Source organism: Chondrus crispus, genomic scaffold (genome assembly GCF_000350225.1).
Source record: "Chondrus crispus Stackhouse genomic scaffold, scaffold_438, whole genome shotgun sequence".
NCBI lineage: Eukaryota > Rhodophyta > Florideophyceae > Gigartinales > Gigartinaceae > Chondrus > Chondrus crispus.
Window position 1 is genome coordinate 10,609 of NW_005179336.1, and position 18,147 is coordinate 28,755.

The 18,147-nt window shown below is 53.6% G+C and overlaps 7 protein-coding genes; all 7 read left to right on the forward strand.

Annotated features, from left to right (window-relative positions):
* The first annotated feature begins 224 nt into the window (after nt 1-224).
* CHC_T00009194001 (ATP synthase subunit alpha, mitochondrial) lies at nt 225-2,085 on the forward strand. XM_005718881.1 is given in 2 exon segments: nt 225-1,868; nt 1,869-2,085. 1 exon segment carries the CDS (start codon nt 225-227, stop codon nt 1,866-1,868), a length of 1,644 nt encoding a protein of 547 aa, XP_005718938.1. The 3' UTR covers nt 1,869-2,085.
* A 3,152-nt stretch (nt 2,086-5,237) lies between these two features.
* On the forward strand, nt 5,238-6,851 carry CHC_T00000070001 (hypothetical protein). Its single transcript, XM_005718882.1, has one exon. It carries the CDS (start codon nt 5,238-5,240, stop codon nt 6,849-6,851), a length of 1,614 nt encoding a protein of 537 aa, XP_005718939.1.
* Nucleotides 6,852-7,790: 939 nt separating this feature from the next.
* CHC_T00000071001 (hypothetical protein) lies at nt 7,791-9,910 on the forward strand. XM_005718883.1 is given in 2 exon segments: nt 7,791-9,413; nt 9,414-9,910. The coding sequence occupies 1 exon segment, from the start codon at nt 7,791-7,793 to the stop codon at nt 9,411-9,413; it is 1,623 nt and encodes a 540-aa protein (XP_005718940.1). The 3' UTR covers nt 9,414-9,910.
* A 37-nt stretch (nt 9,911-9,947) lies between these two features.
* Nucleotides 9,948-10,145, forward strand: CHC_T00000072001 (hypothetical protein). Its single transcript, XM_005718884.1, has one exon. The coding sequence runs from the start codon at nt 9,948-9,950 to the stop codon at nt 10,143-10,145; it is 198 nt and encodes a 65-aa protein (XP_005718941.1).
* Nucleotides 10,146-11,467: 1,322 nt separating this feature from the next.
* CHC_T00008789001 (Alpha-glucan water dikinase) lies at nt 11,468-15,827 on the forward strand. XM_005718885.1 is given in 2 exon segments: nt 11,468-15,529; nt 15,530-15,827. The coding sequence occupies 1 exon segment, from the start codon at nt 11,468-11,470 to the stop codon at nt 15,527-15,529; it is 4,062 nt and encodes a 1,353-aa protein (XP_005718942.1). The 3' UTR covers nt 15,530-15,827.
* Nucleotides 15,828-16,018: 191 nt separating this feature from the next.
* On the forward strand, nt 16,019-16,126 carry CHC_T00000073001 (hypothetical protein). Its single transcript, XM_005718886.1, has one exon. The coding sequence runs from the start codon at nt 16,019-16,021 to the stop codon at nt 16,124-16,126; it is 108 nt and encodes a 35-aa protein (XP_005718943.1).
* Nucleotides 16,127-16,133: 7 nt separating this feature from the next.
* CHC_T00000074001 (hypothetical protein) lies at nt 16,134-16,235 on the forward strand. The gene has a single exon (XM_005718887.1). The coding sequence runs from the start codon at nt 16,134-16,136 to the stop codon at nt 16,233-16,235; it is 102 nt and encodes a 33-aa protein (XP_005718944.1).
* Nucleotides 16,236-18,147: the final 1,912 nt, after the last annotated feature.

Sequence of the window (18,147 nt, forward strand, 5' to 3'; positions counted from 1 at the left end):
AGCACGCCAGCCGGCATGGGATCCAATAGCTATCACACAAATGCCTCTTTGGACCAGATGGCTTTCAGTTGCTCGGATGCGATCCACAGCAAGCCCCTCGAGGTCTCTCACCGCTACTCGCTGCGATCGCCACACACACCTCGTTCCTGCATCCCACCACGTCTGCCTGCCGCCTTCGCGACAACCCCATCTTCCTCGCCCTTGCTTTGGCTTTCTGTTCCGTCATGATGCGCGGACTTCTTACTGGCGTGCGCTCCGCCGTTCGTGCGGGCGCCGTCCCAATGCGTGCTCGTTCCGCCCCGATCGCCACCCTCCGGACCTCGGCTCCGGTCCAGGCCGCCATGGATCCAGCTGAGGTCTCCTCCATCATCGAGGATCGCATTATCAACTATCAGCAGAAGATCGATCTCGATGAGGTCGGTCGTGTCCTCTCTATTGGTGACGGTATCGCGCGTGTCTATGGCCTCAACAATTGCAAGGCAGGAGAAATGGTTGAGTTCGAGTCGGGTCTCAAGGGAATGGCTCTCAACCTCGAAGTCGGAAACTGTGGTATTGTCGTCTTTGGAAACGATCGTGAAATCGCGGAAGGCCAGACTTGCAAGCGTACTGGTGCCATTGTCGATGTTCCCGTCGGTAGTGGAATGCTTGGCCGAGTCGTCGATGCCCTTGGCAACCCGATCGATGGTAAGGGCCCCATCCAGAACGTCACTCGCGAGCGTGTTGAGGTGAAGGCCCCAGGTATCATGCCCCGTATGGGTGTGCATGAGCCTATGCAGACCGGGCTCAAGGCCGTTGATGCCCTCGTCCCTATTGGTCGTGGCCAGCGTGAGCTCATCATCGGTGATCGTCAGACTGGTAAGACTGCCGTCGCGCTTGACACAATTCTCAACCAAAAGGTGAATTTTGATAGCGGTGATGTCGAGAAGCAGCTATACTGCGTTTATGTTGCCATCGGCCAAAAGCGGTCAACTGTTGCTCAGCTTGCCAAGACTCTTGAAGAAGCTGGCGCTCTCAAGTATTCGATCATTGTTGCTGCCACTGCTTCTGATGCAGCTCCGCTGCAGTTCCTCGCACCCTACGCTGGCTGCGCCATTGGTGAGTATTTCCGCGACAATGGCAAGCACGCCCTCATCGTCTATGACGATCTCTCCAAGCAGGCTGTCGCCTACCGTCAGATGTCTCTTCTTCTTCGTCGTCCTCCTGGTCGTGAAGCCTACCCCGGAGATATTTTCTACCTGCATTCCCGTCTGCTTGAACGTGCCGCTAAGATGAACAAGGAGGTTGGCGGAGGATCCCTGACTGCGCTCCCCATCATTGAGACGCAGGCTGGTGATGTGTCCGCTTACGTGCCGACCAACGTTATTTCTATCACTGATGGACAGGTTTTCTTGGAGACTGAGCTGTTCTACAAGGGACAACGTCCAGCTATTAATGTCGGTTTGTCCGTGTCTCGTGTCGGGTCTGCTGCTCAGATGAAGGCGATGAAGCAAGTGGCTGGTTCCATGAAGTTGGAGCTGGCCCAGCATCGGGAGGTTGCTGCGTTCGCTCAGTTCGGTTCTGATCTTGATGCATCAACACAGCAAATGCTTAACAGAGGTGATCGCCTCAATGAGTTGCTCAAGCAGGATCAGTTTGTTCCGATGCCACCAGAGGAGCAGGTTGTGACTTTGTATGCAGGTGTTCGAGGATTCCTTGACAAGATGCCGGTTGGAAAGATCAAGGAATTCGAGACTTCATACCTCAAGTACATGCGTGCAAACCATAACGATTTGTTGGAGACTATCAGGAAGGAGGGAAGTGTGTCAGACAAGACGGATGGCTCTCTGAAGAACGCACTTACGACCTTTTTGGAGACTTTCAACGTGTAACGGGCTGGGTGTGGAGCGCTTGTCTGCAGAATAGCCGGCTATGCGACGCTGCCCCGTAGTTTGAGTAGCGGTTTTTTCTTCTAGGGTTTAGGGGCTGGCGGTTGTGCTCAGATTAATCTGCCTATGAAAGTGGAGAGCTATTTGGTAAACCAGTTGTTTTTGTCCCCGAGTTTGCGTTCACGCATGAGATAGCGCGAAGGTTACGGGATCTTGAAAATTAGCTGGGCGATAAGTTGAGTGAAACGTGGCAAGTAAGCCTTGATTCCTACTTTTACACGAAGGGTGACTGTGGTGCATTTGAATTGTATCCGCAAATCATTATCTATTGCGGCATAGCCGGTAGCAGGAGCGGTGCAACTCCATAATATGGAGTCATTCACCATTTCTCATATAATGAGAAATGGTGAAGGACAGCTCATAGTACGCGCACAGAAGCATGCATCTGCAGTAATCCCATGAGCCATAGAGGGTCAATTGGAAAGTTAGGATCACGTGAGTGTGTCGTTGTTTGTGACGTTAGAAAATGGCGGTGGCTGGACAGCCTTGGTCGTGATGACCTTTAGGCGAAAACTATTGAAGCAATTCACAATGTGTATAGAGCAGTGAAGACTAAAAAAAAAAGGCAGGCATGCGAGGCACAACAGAAGAAGCAGTCTAGAGGATTGCAAGTGGACAGGGGGCTGCGTAGGTTTTGGGATTTTGATGCTTGCCTTGAAAAGGATGCTTGCCATACACATTCGAAGTCATAGAACAATGGGTGGTCGACAGGAGCGGTAGTTGACCCTTTCAGCCTCTGCAGTACATACGTACATACAGTATCAAGCCAGATGGTTATGCCTATAGCAGCCAACCCTTCAACAGTACTAAACGTCACTTTACGTTTATTAAGGGTATGGAAGGGGAGCAAAAACGTCGACACATTCCTCGCACACCATACATGTACGCTTCATTCTTACTAGAATTGCGCACATCTCTTTCTCACCAGCAACACCCTCGACTGAATACTTTCTCTGGCACCATGCAACCTGCCGTACAGTACTACATACTATTACATACTAAATGTAATACGATATTCCAGATAGACATATATCCTGGTGGAAGGACAATCAGGCTGTTTCCATGCGGTGCCGACATTGAGAATGCTTTTTCGCATGCGCCATTTCAGCTACTGTACTGTACCAAGGGTACTGTACAAATTAGCGGTAAAAGCCAACAGGCACGAGAGCAAGAAGAGGAACGAGATGCAAGATGCATCTTTGGCGATGCAAGCAATGGTTGGCGAAGTGAGGAATTACACTTCTTACAGTGCATGGGAGATGATTCAGCCCTTTTCAAATTTCATTTTACACAGCTGGATCGGGAGTCCCGATCCCGCCTGTGTAATTCCGGGTAATCCGGTTCAGCCTTTTTCAAATTTTCTCGAAAACGGCGGGGCTCTCTCATGCCTCGCAACGAATCCTCCAGGCGGCCGCCTCTAATTGGTGCAAACCATCGAATGAATCCGCGCTCTTTCCACCTCGTGTCCACGTGTGCCCGCTGCCGTACCGACGGGGTCTACCGACGGGAGCTGCTCATCTTGCACGCGCCGTGCTGCAGCATCGGGGCGGTTTAGGCTCCGAGATATTTCCCAGAGAGAGGCGGTTGAGAGAGCCGGCACCTGCCGCACCGCCACCCGCCGCACCGCGCCCCTACAGTCGTCCGCGCACGCCGCGCCTCGCCCTCCGCCCTGTGCACGCCGTATCCCCGCCGCGCCCTTACCTCACCGATCGCCCGTTACATGCACGGCGCCGCCTTTGCGTCAGTCCTCACGCCCGACGCCCGTCCGCAGCGTTTACGCGCGATCCGGCCGCGTCAGCTGCCGTGCCGCCGCCCGCTGCAAAATCCACCCGCCCCACTCTCACGCACCCCGTTGCACGATCTCGCACCCCTCCCCTTCCCCCGCCGCCCCCCAATCTCCCGCCACGCCAACCCGCGTGCTCACGCCGTCCCCGCCCGCGCCTATGGCATACAGTCCCGCGCCCGCCGGGTCCGGTACAACATTGTACGGTACATACCCGGCCGCCCCCGCCTTGTCAACTCATCGGGAAGGTACACCTGTTCTTAGTGCCAACTGCGCAACCTACCGGCACGGTGTGCTGTCGCCGGAAGCTTCGCCTGCCTGTCGCCGCGCCAGCATACGACCTTCCCAGCCCTTCGCGGCTTATACCTCCCCCTCCCAGACTTTGTTATAAGCCCGCCCGCCCTGCGTCCCCTCCCTCTCCCAGCACCACTTCCCCCCACTCCTGCACTCCTGCACCTCAAAATGAAGCTCAATCTCTTCATCGCCGCCGTCCTCTCCGCCGCCCTGTGCGCGCGCGCGCACATGGGTCTCACGCCCACCGAGGCGCAGATCGGCGAGTCCGCCATCGTCACGCTGCGCATCGGGCACGACTGCGGCGACGACACGATCGGCACGACCAATTTCACGATCGAGCTACCGCCGCGTCTGGCGTACGTCAGCGTCGAGCAGTCGCCCAACTGGAGGACCATCATCCACAAGGCCGAGGCCAAGCCGCCCATGCCGGGCCCCGTGCACGAGTACATCAGAGCCGTCACCTACCTCGGCTTCCTCCCGGATGACTATTACCAGCTCTTCAACCTCCGCATCAGGATGCCGGAGACCCCCGGAGAGATGCTCTGGTTCAGCGGATACCAGGATTGCCACAACCAGGGAACCTCCATCGCGTGGAACGTTATCCCCAATGACGAGAACCCCGACCCAAGGTACCCCGCCAGAGGTATAGTGTTGGTCAACCACACCCTCCCCGTTTCTCATTAACTGGCCTAGTTGCCGGCCCGGCTTAGCAGCAGGGGGGTGCAGCAACGCATATATCTTTTTTAATATTTGTTGTTGAGTTATCGCGCCCGTGTTCCTGAGGAATGCGGCGTGAATGTTGCAGGACGAGTAAACATATTATTACCAATGCTTCAGCTTTCACGGGAAGGTGCTGGGAAGGGTAGTCCACTCTGCCGTCCCTACGGATGCAGTGTACACGTATACACATGTACACGTACGCGTAGTGACACGTTTCACTGCCCGCATCAAATTTCGCGGGACACAGTCTTCACCTACACAGCTGCCTACACAGCTGCACTATCTGTAGAGAGTCAGCACTACCCGTGATGCATCAATCCCACAGCCTTATCGACTACTTTTGAAGCCTCATCACCTGCGTGTCGATAGGAAGAAACTCCACCCCGCCCACGGACAAGCTGGCCACGCCCACAAAAGCGCCCACTACGCCGTCTCAATCCCCGCCGATGGAACCGACATTCCGCTTAGCGACCATACAAAGCGTCATCCAAACCCGCCAACCGACTCCACCAACAATGTCCGACCTTTCCGTCGGCGCACGCGTCGAGCACCTCGGCCACCGCGCCACTGTGCGCTTCCTCGGCCGTTTGAAAGGCCGCCCCGCAGACACCTGGGTCGGCTTGGAATGGGACGACCACACGCGCGGGAAGCACTCAGGTGCCGTCGACGGCGTCCAATACTTCCAAGTCGATCGCCCCGGCTCCGCCAGTTTCATCAAGAAGTCCAAGCTGGGCGCGGCCGGCCGCGTGTCGTTCGAGGCCGCGCTGAGGCAACGCTACGTCACAGACGCTTCCGACACCAGTTATCGCGAGCAGCGCCATGAGATCGGCGGCTCCGGTGGCAAGGTCGAGTTTCGGTTTGGGGACTGCATGCTGCCGATGCGACGCCTCAAGTTTGTCGACTTATCGGGGCTGGGCGTCGCTGCGGGGCTGGAGGAGGAGAAGCAGCCGGGAGACCTGCTCGTCGCGATGCGAGAACTACGTCTGGCGGACTCGCTGTTTGAGTCTATGCGGTTTGTGCACCAAATACTCAACGAGTTTTTAAAGTTGGCCGTGCTGGACGTGTCGCGCAACGTGTTGGGCGGAAGCGATTCGCCCGCGGAGGCGATCGAAGGGGCAAGGCATGACTGCCTACACACCTTGATCATGAATAGCTGCAATGTGGCGTGGAAGGATATACGAACGCTGTGCGGGCGGACACCAAATTTGCGCGAACTGCGCGTGTACAACTGTTCGATCACGTCATTACAGCAGCCCGAGGCTTTCGTGCAGACGTTTGCACGGCTCCAGCTGCTGGACCTAGACCAGAACGGTGTGTCATGGGCGACGGTGGTCAGCCACCTCGGCGCGTTGCCGCACTTGAGGGAACTGTACCTCAGCAGGAATGGACTGGAGGACTGCGACGCGCTGCTCGCGACCGAGGCGGGTGGAGGGGCCGTGTTCAGACGGCTGGAAATTTTGAGCTTGGCAGGGAATAAGCTGGACGGGTGGCGCGTGGTCACGGCACTGCACGCGTTGCCGGCGCTCAGGCAGTTGCGCTTGGCCGGGAACCCTGTCATGGCAGACGAGGAAGACGTGGAACGGGAGAGTCTGAAGTGTGGGGTTTTAGTTATGACGGGGCGGATGCACGCGATCGCAAGAGTTGGACAGATGCAGTTGTTGGACGGGTCGAGTATATCTGAGGATGAGCGACTGTATGCAGAAAAGAAGTATGTGATTGAGGTGTGCGCAGCGGGAGCAAACGCACGCGGTATGGCGCAAGCGAAGCTGGAGAACCCCCGGCTGGAGGAGCTGTGGGCAAAGTTCGAGTTGGATGACAACGGTGGAATGGGTGCGGGGCGCAAGGGAGTGACGGGATCTATGAAGGACGACCTCATTAAAGTGCAGATGGAAGCGACTGCGAAAGCGGGGGCGGGGCGGCAGTGTGTGACTCGGCATGTTCCGAGGAATGTGACGATTGAACGGGTGAAGCGGATTGCGAACCGATTGCTGAGGATTAAGGGCGTGACGGAGGAGGTGTTCATTCAGGTAGGGGGGGATATCAAGGAGGTTGAAGATGAGTCACGGGATATCGACTATTGGCTGAGTTTTGGAGATGAAGGGGAGGGTATTAAGCTTATTTGTGCTTGAGGAGAAGGGCGTTTTGTGCAGCGAGTCGAGGAGATTGAACCAATAGGTTGGACCGCATGCAAATGAGAGTCGAGGAAGAGCCGCATCCAAAAGGCGGGGAGGCATTTCGTTTGCTGTTCCGCGGGGTTTCGACTCACACTGCCTTTTCAAGTGTATCGATGAAATAGATGTTCCGTGGAAGAGTGGGAACTGATGGGAGTCCAATAGTGTACAGTAGCGAGAAGGTAAGGGCTCGTGGTTGGTACTGTATCCGCACGCACGAAGGTACAGTATCCTTCGGCTCGACGTGATGGAACTAGCCTTGGGTACTGTACCAAGGGTACCGTAGTGCCGTGTTCTTGCGGCTGCGATGCACGGTGCTTGATTGCATGGAGATGGACAGGAGACACGTGTCCAGTTCTAGAGCCAGCCAGTTCTAGAGCCAGCCAGTTCTAGAGCCAGCCAGTTCTAGAGCCAGCCAGTTCTGGGTCTTAGCTCTGTCGTAAATAAAGATGTAAGGTATATGATAAGGTACACATTAAGTTAAATGGCTTCTTTTGCCCCTACGTATTGTAATTGAGTTTATTGAGAATTGTATTAAAATCACGGTGCATATCGCGTATGATAAAAAACTTTATTACAACCAGGGAGAACCCGTTCCGGGGAGAACCCGTTCCAGCTCTAGAGCCAGGCGGGACAGGCGGGGCGGGACGAGTATAAAAATAGGGCGCGGCTGGACATGGACGTACAGTATGACAACGTCGTGAGGAGCAGGTGAGTGTGTGATAAGCATGCGCCGAGATCTCACACCTGCCGGTCAACCAGTCGATGCGATACAACCTCACCAACCTCTCCTTCCAGTCCCCACAACAGGTCCTCCCCTCCCGCTCCCTCCCCCCCGCATCGATGCCTCCGCACGTCGATCTCCCCTCCATCTCCACACTCTAACCCCTCCACCCCATGGTCATCGTCCCCACTCCATCCCGCCGAGCCGTGTACGGCCGCGCCGCAGTCGCCAGCTCCCAGCCGCTCGCCACCTCTGCGGGCCTGCGCGCCCTTTTGCGCGGCGGCAATGCTGTCGACGCTGCCGTCACCGTCGCAGCGGCCCTCGCTGTTACAGAGCCATGTTCCAATGGCATAGGCGGCGATGCCTTCGCCCTGGTCTACAAGGCCTCCTCCCGCGGCGTCTCCGCCATGCACGGCAACGGCGCTGCCCCTGCCGCTCTCACCCCTGGTTTGCTCCAGCCTCCAGTCGCAACATCCTCTCCGCACGCCGTCACAGTCCCCGGCGCAGTCGCCCTGTGGGCGGACATGATCGAACGCCATGGAAGCGGCAATCTCAGCCTGGCCGATTTGCTCCAACCTGCTATCGATCTCGCTTCTAATGGATTTCCCGTCGCCCCGCAAACTGCAGATGCATGGAAGGCTTCAACCTCTATACTACGCGCTGCGAGAGGGGGGAAAGAGCTGCTTATCGCGGAAGGAAGCAGTTGGCGCGCCCCGCATTCTGGAGAGGTATTCCGCGCCCCGGGCTTGGCCGCCACGCTACGCCGCGTCGCCAAGACCGGGAAGCGTGGCTTTTATGAGGGGCCCGTCGCGAGTGCCATCGTTGCTGTCGTAAGAGCAATGGGCGGCGTAATGACCCTCGAGGATCTTGCCAAGCATCGCACGGAAGATCGCGACTCATTGGCGACTCGCTTTAGGGAGTATACTGTGTACGAAACCGGCTTGCCCACCCACGGCGTTGTAGCTCTTATGGCCCTTAATATCCTTGATGGCTACACGCCGGAGGAGCTCAGCGATGAGGGCCGTGCCACGCACATTATGATCGATGCTTTGAGGCTTGCATACTCTGAAGCAGCTAAGGTTATCGCAGATCCCAAGGTCATGCCCGACAGGACTCGCGACCTTGTTAGCAAGAAGTACGCAGATCAGCTGAGGGCTCGAATGAGGGATAATACATTATGCGAACTCCGCGATGGCGATGAAAAATGGCCCTCAGGGGGCACGGTACAGTTTTGTGCAGTGGATGCGGAAGGGAATGCCGTGTCGATGATTCAGAGCAACTACATGCCCTTCGGCACGGGATTGGTTCCTCGAAACATGGGCTTCAGTTTGAACAACCGCGGCTTAAACTTTTCATCAGTGAAGGGCCATCCGAATGCTGCCCATGGCGGGAAGAAGCCGTATCACACGATCATCCCGGCTTTGATGACAAGGGGTGATGGTGGACTGTTCGCCGTGTTAGGCGTGATGGGCTCTTTCATGCAGCCACAGGGGCATGTGCAAGTAATTCGGAGGCTTGTCGACGAGGGACTTGATGCGCAAAAAGCACTCGATCACTCGCGCTTTCGCGTAACTGGGGCATTTTCCGCTGTTGAGGTGGGCATGGGAGATGACGCTGTATTTGTAGAGCCGGAAATAGGAGAGAATGTTGTTGAGGCGTTGACCTCGAGAGGGCATGAAGTTCGGATTGGGGAGCGGCATATTTTCGGGCGTGGCCAGGTTATCGTTAGGAGAGGGGAAGATGTAGTCGAAGCTGGGTCCGATAATCGCGCGGACGGGTACGCTGCCGTCCTTTAGCTACCGTGAGTTGGAGCTCGTGAGATGCAGATATTGCAGCCATTGGTGTCGGAACGTTTTCTTGTTGCCTCGGGTTGCACTTGTCTTAACCTGAGCTAGATGCTCTGCATGATGTGCGGGTGAGCGCCTGTAGTCACTTTTATCCATTTCTCCTGGGTAGAAATGATATCACCATTGGAACGAAGGACTCACGACCGTGAGTACGAAGATTCCGCGTCGGAGAAGGTGAAAAAGAATGACATGCGCTCCCTTTCTAGAAGGACATCAGCAGTGCTTTTCAGGACTTCATTGGGCCCCAAGAGCCGGGACGACGGCGAGTATAAAACCGTGGCAGCATGGCTGTACCGCCGGGACGTCATCTTACAGTAAGATTACTAGTCGGGTTGATAGGTTTAGATACAAAACTGTACAAGTCGAAAGCTTGGTGTGTTGCGGTAAATAGGATAGTTCCACTGGCTTGAGCACAAGGCTTTGTGCACTAAACCATCTGTCTGTAATGGATGCCACATAGAGTGACAGTGGGCACGCAAGCTGATGAGAGTGCGGCGCACCTTGCATGGTTTCGGTGCTTTCGATCATCCTACCACGGGTAATCTCGAACTCTTGGGGCATCGACTTATTCGGCTGCAGAGACACACTCCTTGTAGGCTTTGTTCACCCCAGGCTCTAATCAAAAGCTCTGTCGACAGCTCTTGTGAACAAAACCGCAGCTCAGAAGCCTGTGGAACGTAATGTACCTAAACAAGTAATGTACAGTAGATGTGCTGCTGGGAGATTCAAAGTACTCGCAGAACATTAGTCGAAAACCTGCGGTATGCGGCACACCTACGAGGAATGTCGGCATCCGGAACTAATAAATCATAGTGAGGAAGCCTCTTGGACGCCGCAGCGAATGATGTGTGCACAAAAAGAAATAAGTACAAGTGTGGACCAGTGGACCACTGTCGTGCGGCAGATGTCTCTCTAATGATATTAGTTTGTATGAGTGAGGCAAAGAGACGAGCAAAGGTTGCTCTACAGTATATTGAGCCCCGTCGTTTCATGAATACAAATAAGCTGCATGATGAAGGCATCAAAATTGCGACAAAGACTAGCGCAGATATCAATGGTTGAAAGTAATTCCAACAAGTAGTCCGGGATGAGATTACAGTATGAGCGCAGGACCTTGAAAACGCCGCCATGATTTGGACAAATATGAGACTTGTCGATAGGTATTGCAGATTGTTTCAAGCTCAAGACCGCATTGTGTCAATAATTGACGAAAGAAGGCTGAGATAGAAGCTATGGGAGATAGAGGTTGCCTCGTGATGTTCGAAGACGCAGGCCCGAGAAATAAGTTGTGAGTAAGAAGGACGAAGTGTCTCGGATAATCTTGCCATGGGGTATTGAAAACCTTTTCTTTGGGAGCCCGAGGACGTCGGAGAGTTCATTCTTGATGCAATCGTAGCAGCACAAAAATGAATCACCATAGGAATAGAGCAGTCGGAAAAAACAGACTGACGCCGAGCAAGATCGGAATAAGCCTGGGGTTGATCACCCGGCAATACATCTACGCAGGGAGGCAGCCTTTTCCTTTGTGTCATGACCGGGCCAAGCAAATATTTGCACAAAAGTAGACCGGAAAATTCCCACCAATTTCCACCATTGAGCGGGCCTCCATCACATCAGCGGGAGGCGTTCAACCCAGTCAATCGACGAAAGGTATCTACAGCTGCGGTATGAGACTGCCGGCACCCTCCAGCCAAACATGGAGCCCCACAACGAGTCCAACGATTGCCTTGAGCTCGCGATGCACTCAAGAAATGCGCCACCAAATATCGAAATATCTCGCGTCTGACCAACCAAACGCCACTACCCCCACTGCCAGCAACCCGCACAAAGCATGCCCATCTGCCCGAGCCACCGCACACCCTTCAAGATCACACCGCCCCTCCCCCTCCCCTCGGCCCCTTAACACCTTCGAGACACATCGAACTGTCCCCCTAACATTTGGCTCACGCTTCACTTCCTCCCTTGCTTCGTGCAACGCTCAGTAGGCCTCCTCTCATCACATCATGGGCGCCGGTAACGGTTCGGCTACCACCCTCGCCGCCGACTGCAAGCACACATCAGAGATCATCGCCCACCCCCTCAAGCTCTCCGTCACCGTCTCCCCCCAAGATTCCTCCCCAAACTTGCGTCTACGTCTTGTCCGCGATGGGCCCCCGATCCAGCGAGCCGGCGAGCCCCTCATGATGCACTGGGGTGTCGTCCTCAACGAAGGCGATGACCGCTCTGTTTACATTCGCCCGCCGCAGAAAATCTGGCCCCCGAAACAGGAACCGCGCCACGGCGAGCCCAGCTTGCAGACCCCGTTTGACGACGAGGGCGTCCTGGAATGGGATATTCCGGAGGAGCACGCCCCCGCGGGTATTGTCTTTCTGGTTTTCATTCAAGAGGGCAACGGGTGGAAGGGACAGTGGTTCAAACGCATCGATGGCGGGAGCTTTTATGTGGATCTGACGAACGCGATTAGCGAAGAAGAGAAGTCGCGGAGGGTCAAGGTATTGGAGGAGGCCAAGATGAGAGAAGACCGGGAAAAGAAGGAAGAGGAGGAGAGGGTCAGGAAAGAGGAGGAGGAGAAGGAGAGAATCAAGAAGATGGAGGAGGATATGAAATCGAAGAGGGAGGAGGAGGCCGATACGTATTTGCAGAAGGCCACAGACGTCATGGGTATGGAAATCTTCAAGAGCATGGATGAGGACTACGAGTTTGGCCGCTTATTGATTCGCGTGCTCATTCCAAAGGACGATAATCCTGGTGAAAGCAAGGATGAGGTGCCAGGGAAGAAGAGTTCATCTATCATTCATGTCGTGTCGACACTCGCGCTCCAAGGCTCGGATGTTTTCTTACACTGGGGTGTTAAGCACGGCCGTAACTCAGAATGGCATGCGCCCAAGCCGGACGCTTGGCCCCCAAATACTAATGCCACGGACGATGGAAAGGCAGTGCAGACCAAATTGGAACCACATGGCTCGTCTGGTGTCCGCATCGCTATCATCAAGAACTTGTCCCTGGAAGTTCTCGGGATCTTCGCAGTCATTCATGCACCGTCCGCACCTAGCCATTTGATGTGGATCAAAGCGGCGCAGGGCGGGGATCTCTTCATACCCACGATTCCTCCGCCGCCACTCCCTGGGTTGTCCTCGAAAGACGATGTTACAGATCTGTGCAAGTCAATGTTGGAGGGCGTGATTGAACGAGAGATGGAGTACGGTTCATGGACCCTAATGCACAGATATGGATACGCCCGGCATCTAGTTGACTCTGTTATTGGAACAGATGTGGACTGCTGGGGTGCCCTGTACGTATGGATGAGGTATTCTCAAGTTCGAGTGCTCGACTGGCAGCGGAGGTATAACACTCAGCCTCGTCAACTCAGCTGGTCGCAACTCTCCCTCGTCACGCTTCTTGCGAACAAGTTCAAGAACGTGCCGGAAGTTCGATGGTTAGCTCGTTTAGTCATGTCCTGCGTTGGCCGCGGTGGCTCTGGAGACCTTGGTCAACGGATCCGTGACGATATTCTTGTAATCCTTCGACACCACAGGGACTGGAAACATGGTTCCATGATGGAACAGTGGCATCAGAAGCTTCACAACAATACAAGCCCGGATGATGTCATCATTTGTGATGCCCTCATTGCGTTTTGGAACGCAAACGGTGACATGGGAGCATACTGGCATGTCATTTATTCCAATGGCTTGAACAAGGAAAGGATGGCCGCGTATGAGCAACCTATTACTGCTGAGCCAGACCATCCTTCGCACTTGAAGGGCACGATGCTTCATGAGCTTGGTAGGTACGGGGATCTGTTGAGACAAGTCCATCTCGGTACGGACTTGAATTCAATTGTGCATCGATGCCAGGGTTTCCTTGACGGAGGGGTTCGGGACCAAGTGAATGGCTTCATGCACGCGCGGTCTTCAGGATCAACCATAACGGACATCCTCCGCTCTGTTGCGCACGCGCGAAAGGGGGTTGCCAATCAAGTCACGTTCTCGGACCACTTGAGTGATGAACAGAGGCGTGACATGATCTTCCTGGATTTGGCCATAGAATCGGAATCCAGGCGCTTACTGGAAGGTACGCATGGTGTCGGCCATGACGGGACTTTATGGTCTCATCTCACAGCCATCCGAGCAGCAGCTACTGCCTTGAAGATTTCCGAAGCAGGGCAGAACACAGAAGGGGAACTTGACAGAGCAATAAACGATACAATGGCTGTCATAGATCGACTCGGTCAGCAAGGGGAATCCCACGATGTCGGGCTCAGGGCAGCAGCTGCAATGTCAATCATGAGAAACGCTTTGACCGACATTGTTGATCGATATGCAAGAAAATTGGGGCCACTGGCCAAATGCTTGGGAATGGCTTTTCATGGTGAGAGGCACATTGTTGACACTTTCATTGAGGAAGCTGTTCGCGGTGGTCCAGCCTATTCACTGTCTTACCTGCTGAGAAGGGCAGACCCAGCCGTACGCCGAGTTGCACAACTTGGTCCATTCTCCGTCATTTCTCCTTTGGAGAAGGAAACAAAGGGGCCAGTAGTTGTCTTCGACAAGCTGCGTGAGTCTGAAGGAGCGAAATTTAAGCGTGGAACCGTTGTCATAGCAAACACATGTGATGGCGATGAGGATGTTCCAGAAAAGACCGCATACGTGGTCATTGGTTCTTCTGTCGATGTCCTATCCCATGTTGCCGTTCGTGCCCGCAACGAACACCACGGGCTTGTAGCCTGTCTGGATGCTGAGAAGTTGGCTGAACTCCGATTACTTCACGGCTGCATTGTTAAAGCCAAACTGACTGGCGAAGACTTTGTAGTTGATATCATCGATGACTCTGGGCGCATGCATCCGAGCGTTGGTATTCAACCTGTCATGAAAAGGGTGAAGTCTTCGGGCCTAATCACGCCTCCAAGTGGTCTGATGTCACCACCGGGAGGACTTGTTGCCTCTAAAGATAAGCTGAGGGCCCGAGATGCTTTTGGCTTCATGAAGCAGCTAAGTGACCGGTCGTTGCAAGAACTTGGCAAGAAGAAGAAGGCAGTTTCTTTTCGACAAACTGCTGCTCCGTGGGCAATTCGTCCGTCGGAATTTAACACTGAATTGGTTGGCTCGAAATCTTTGAACTTGCAAAGGCTGAGAGCCCTCGGTCTACCTGACTGGATCAAAACCCCTCCCTCGGTGGCTATCCCGAACGGGGCGATGCGAAAGGTAATGAATTTCGACACAAATTCGGACTTGTTCCAGGAGTATGAGCGCTTGAAAAAAGAGATTGCAGCAGCCAAACCAGTAGCCAAATCCATCGATCACATCTCTAATCTTCGGGCAGAGGTGAAGCTCTGTCAGAAGATTAAGGATGTGATCTTGAGCCTGGAATCTCCCGACGGATTGAAAGAGACCCTGCGAGGTGTACTCGACGACCTTGGCTGTGAAACGATTGATGAGTCTCTGCCAGGTGCTTGGACAGCCATCAAGGGAGTCTGGGCAAGCATTTGGAATGACAGGGCGCACCTCGCGCGTTATAAACTGAAGCTTAGTGCTGATGATGTGGAAATGGCGGTTTTATGTCAAAAAGTCATAGACGCAGATTTCGCTTTCGTCATACACACCACTAATCCTTTAACAGGTGATCAAAACGAGATTTACGCCGAGGTTGTGATTGGGCTTGGGGAAACACTAGTCGGTAATGCACCAGGCCAGGCCTTGGGTTTCACCGTAAGGAAAGATCAAGACTTGGATACCGTAACACCGATTGTGCGCTGCTACCCCAGCAAGCCGATCGCGTTGGTTGGCGGAGAGTTCATTTTCCGCTCGGACAGTAACGCTGAAGATTTAGACGGATTTGCTGGAGCCGGCCTTCACGATTCCATTCCACTCGCTAAGAACGGGGCTGTCCATATTGACTACGCAGAGGAAAGGATAATGAAGGACGACGAATTTCGCAATTTCTTGATGAGAGGTATTGCTAAGATTGGCGTGGAAGTTGAGGAAACAATGGGCGGCATTGCGCAGGACATCGAAGGATGCTTCAAGGACGGCGAGTTCTATGTTGTTCAATCCAGACCGCAAGTGTAGTTTAATGTGTAGACGTAGTACTGGCACCGCACCTTACAGAATAGGCGGACGTTCATGCGAATGTGTTATCATTGAAACACATGCACCATCGACGTAACGACCCGCGTGGATGTGACGTGCTTGACCCCATTCGTTGTTGTGTGGATGGTTGACATCATTAACTGATACAGTAGCTCGATTGCTATGTCGCATTTCAATGAATTGTGCCCCGCTGATTCATATGGAAGAACCTGAGCTTAAAAAGGAAGTCTAATATCTTCATCAGCCCTTTGTCATTGAAATGAAGAGCCATCACAGACATCAACATGCCCTGTTTTTGCGCAAAGTCCTTGTTCTTCGTCTGTCTTTTGAACTTTTATGTTAAGGTCTAGGGTCTAGGAACAGATACGGATTGAGCCCCGATATTCAGAAGTTCTAGATGCATACCGTGCATAGCTCACATGAAAGCTTGGTGGATCTCTGGGAGGGCGATGAAGTCATCTTCACGCGATGGATGTGGTCGTAGAAGAATGTATCCAACGAAGCGGAGCAGCAGAAGTCTCGGAGAAAACCGGACCAGACACAGGCCCCGTGACCTCTTTCACGCGTTTAGACTGATGGAAGCATGAAACGTTGTAAGAAGGACACTGAGCAGCAATGGCCAACATTGAGAAGATCTCTCCCTCTGGTAATCTCGTTCAGAACCAGTGTGAAGCTATTCCAGTAGTTCAGACAGTCAGTGACCAAACCTTTATTCGACCAATCCTTTATTCTTCAATTTGGGAATATGATAAAATTTGTGTGTGTGATGGAGGGGACAGTCTGCCGATGGCGGGTAGCCCCGAAAAACATCTAAATTTAATGTGGCTGTACTGTGGTCGCCGCTGGTGCGGCGGCGAATAAATAGAGGGCTCAAGTCCGGCGTCCATCTGATTCCCCGGGGGTATCCGCTACCCATTCTCCTCTCGCCGGCCAATCCTCTCGAGCACCATCTCGAGACGATCTTTCCCCGTCGGCGAAATCCCCAACGTTCGCCTCCCTCTTCCCCTGTTATCCTTCGCCGCTACGCGCGACCGCATTCCAGCAGTGCTACTAACATCCTTGTGCACTCCCGCCTACCATAGTTATGGGCCCGGGAGGAAAGTCAGGAAAATTATCCGGTTTCTTCGATCCACCTGTCTTCTCACCGGATGGGGACCTAGAGTCATGGCGCAAGAGAGTTGGTCAATGGGCGGACTCTCTCAAAGTGGCGCATGAAGAAGGCACAGATAGGACCTTCCAAACTATCTTCAAGCTCTTGGGGCGAACACTCTACGATTGCGGTTTTCCCGATGCGCAAAAGGCCATCGTTGATGAAGCTCAATCGAAAGGGCAAGTGGACTACTTGCAGATGGAAGATCCGGTTGAAGCAGCTTTACAAATTGTCAAACTTGTGGCTGTAGATCCTCCCATCTCAATGTTCACCCGCCTTATATCCTCATACCAAAAGGTGATATCCTGTAGGAGAGATCGAAGTGAAAAGCTCTCTACCTTCGTATCAAGATTTTGAGGCCTCGCTGCGAAGCATCTTTTACACTCCAATGCATGCTCCTCGTCCCAAATAGGGGAAGTTTTGGCCATAACTTTGCTCAATAATGCCAATCTGGAGGACAGAACACTGACAAACGCAAAGCTCCAGCTAATTTCGCACGCCGAAGCACGTTCCAAGGAGAAGAAAAAAGATGCTGCTTCTATCGAGTCAGTTCCTAAGGAAGGTCTGTTGGAACTTCAAAAGCTGAACGACCAGCTTCATAGTCTTGATGCTCCAATTTGTGAATCCGACATGTCGTCTGCAGACTTTAAGAAAGCACTCATGGACTACCGCTCGAAAAACGTCAGCATTTGTCGCCAACTGAACAAGGTCGTGAAGCAGATGAAGGTCAACACTGAAGCCGCTTCGGTCATAACAAGTGTTGCCGATCGTTTCTTGTCTCAGAACAAGTCTTGTCGTCTCCCTTTAGACGATGCGGTTATCGTCCTCCGCAATTTGACCCAAACGTCGACTATGGACTCCCCCCAGTTTTCAATGAAGGATGTTCAGGCCATGGTTGACAGAAAGGTCAGAACCTTCCTTACCTCGCAGTCCAATACCCCTACGGCACCAGTGTTGTCTTGTTTGGGTGGCATCAACCTGTCAAAGACATCAGGAGTCCCTTCTTATCAACGCGGATCCAAGAAAGGAAACGGGAGCTCTCTTCACAACAGACAGAAGAGGTCTTGGAATGGAGCGCAAGGCAACAGCGCTATTTGTTACGACTGCGGTGAGACCGGTCACTATCGTGGCGACGAAATTTGTAGAGAGCCAAGTGCCTTCACTCGAAAGAAGAAGCTTCGCCAGTCGGAGAATACCGCCGACCGCCCTCCTACTGGATCAAACGGACCAGGTTTTTTTCGGAAAGGCTCCCGAATGGGTCAAGGCAGATCAGCCTAATTTCGCAACCCGGAGCCCCCTCACAAGTACAACCTGCCTTCATGGACCCTAATCCCATTATTGATCCGGGATGTCTGCGAAGCGTAGGTGGCATCACTTCAGTTGCAGCACTCTGCAAGGCACTGGATATGCCATTGCATCTCCGACCGCTCGACTGAGAGCCTTTTCT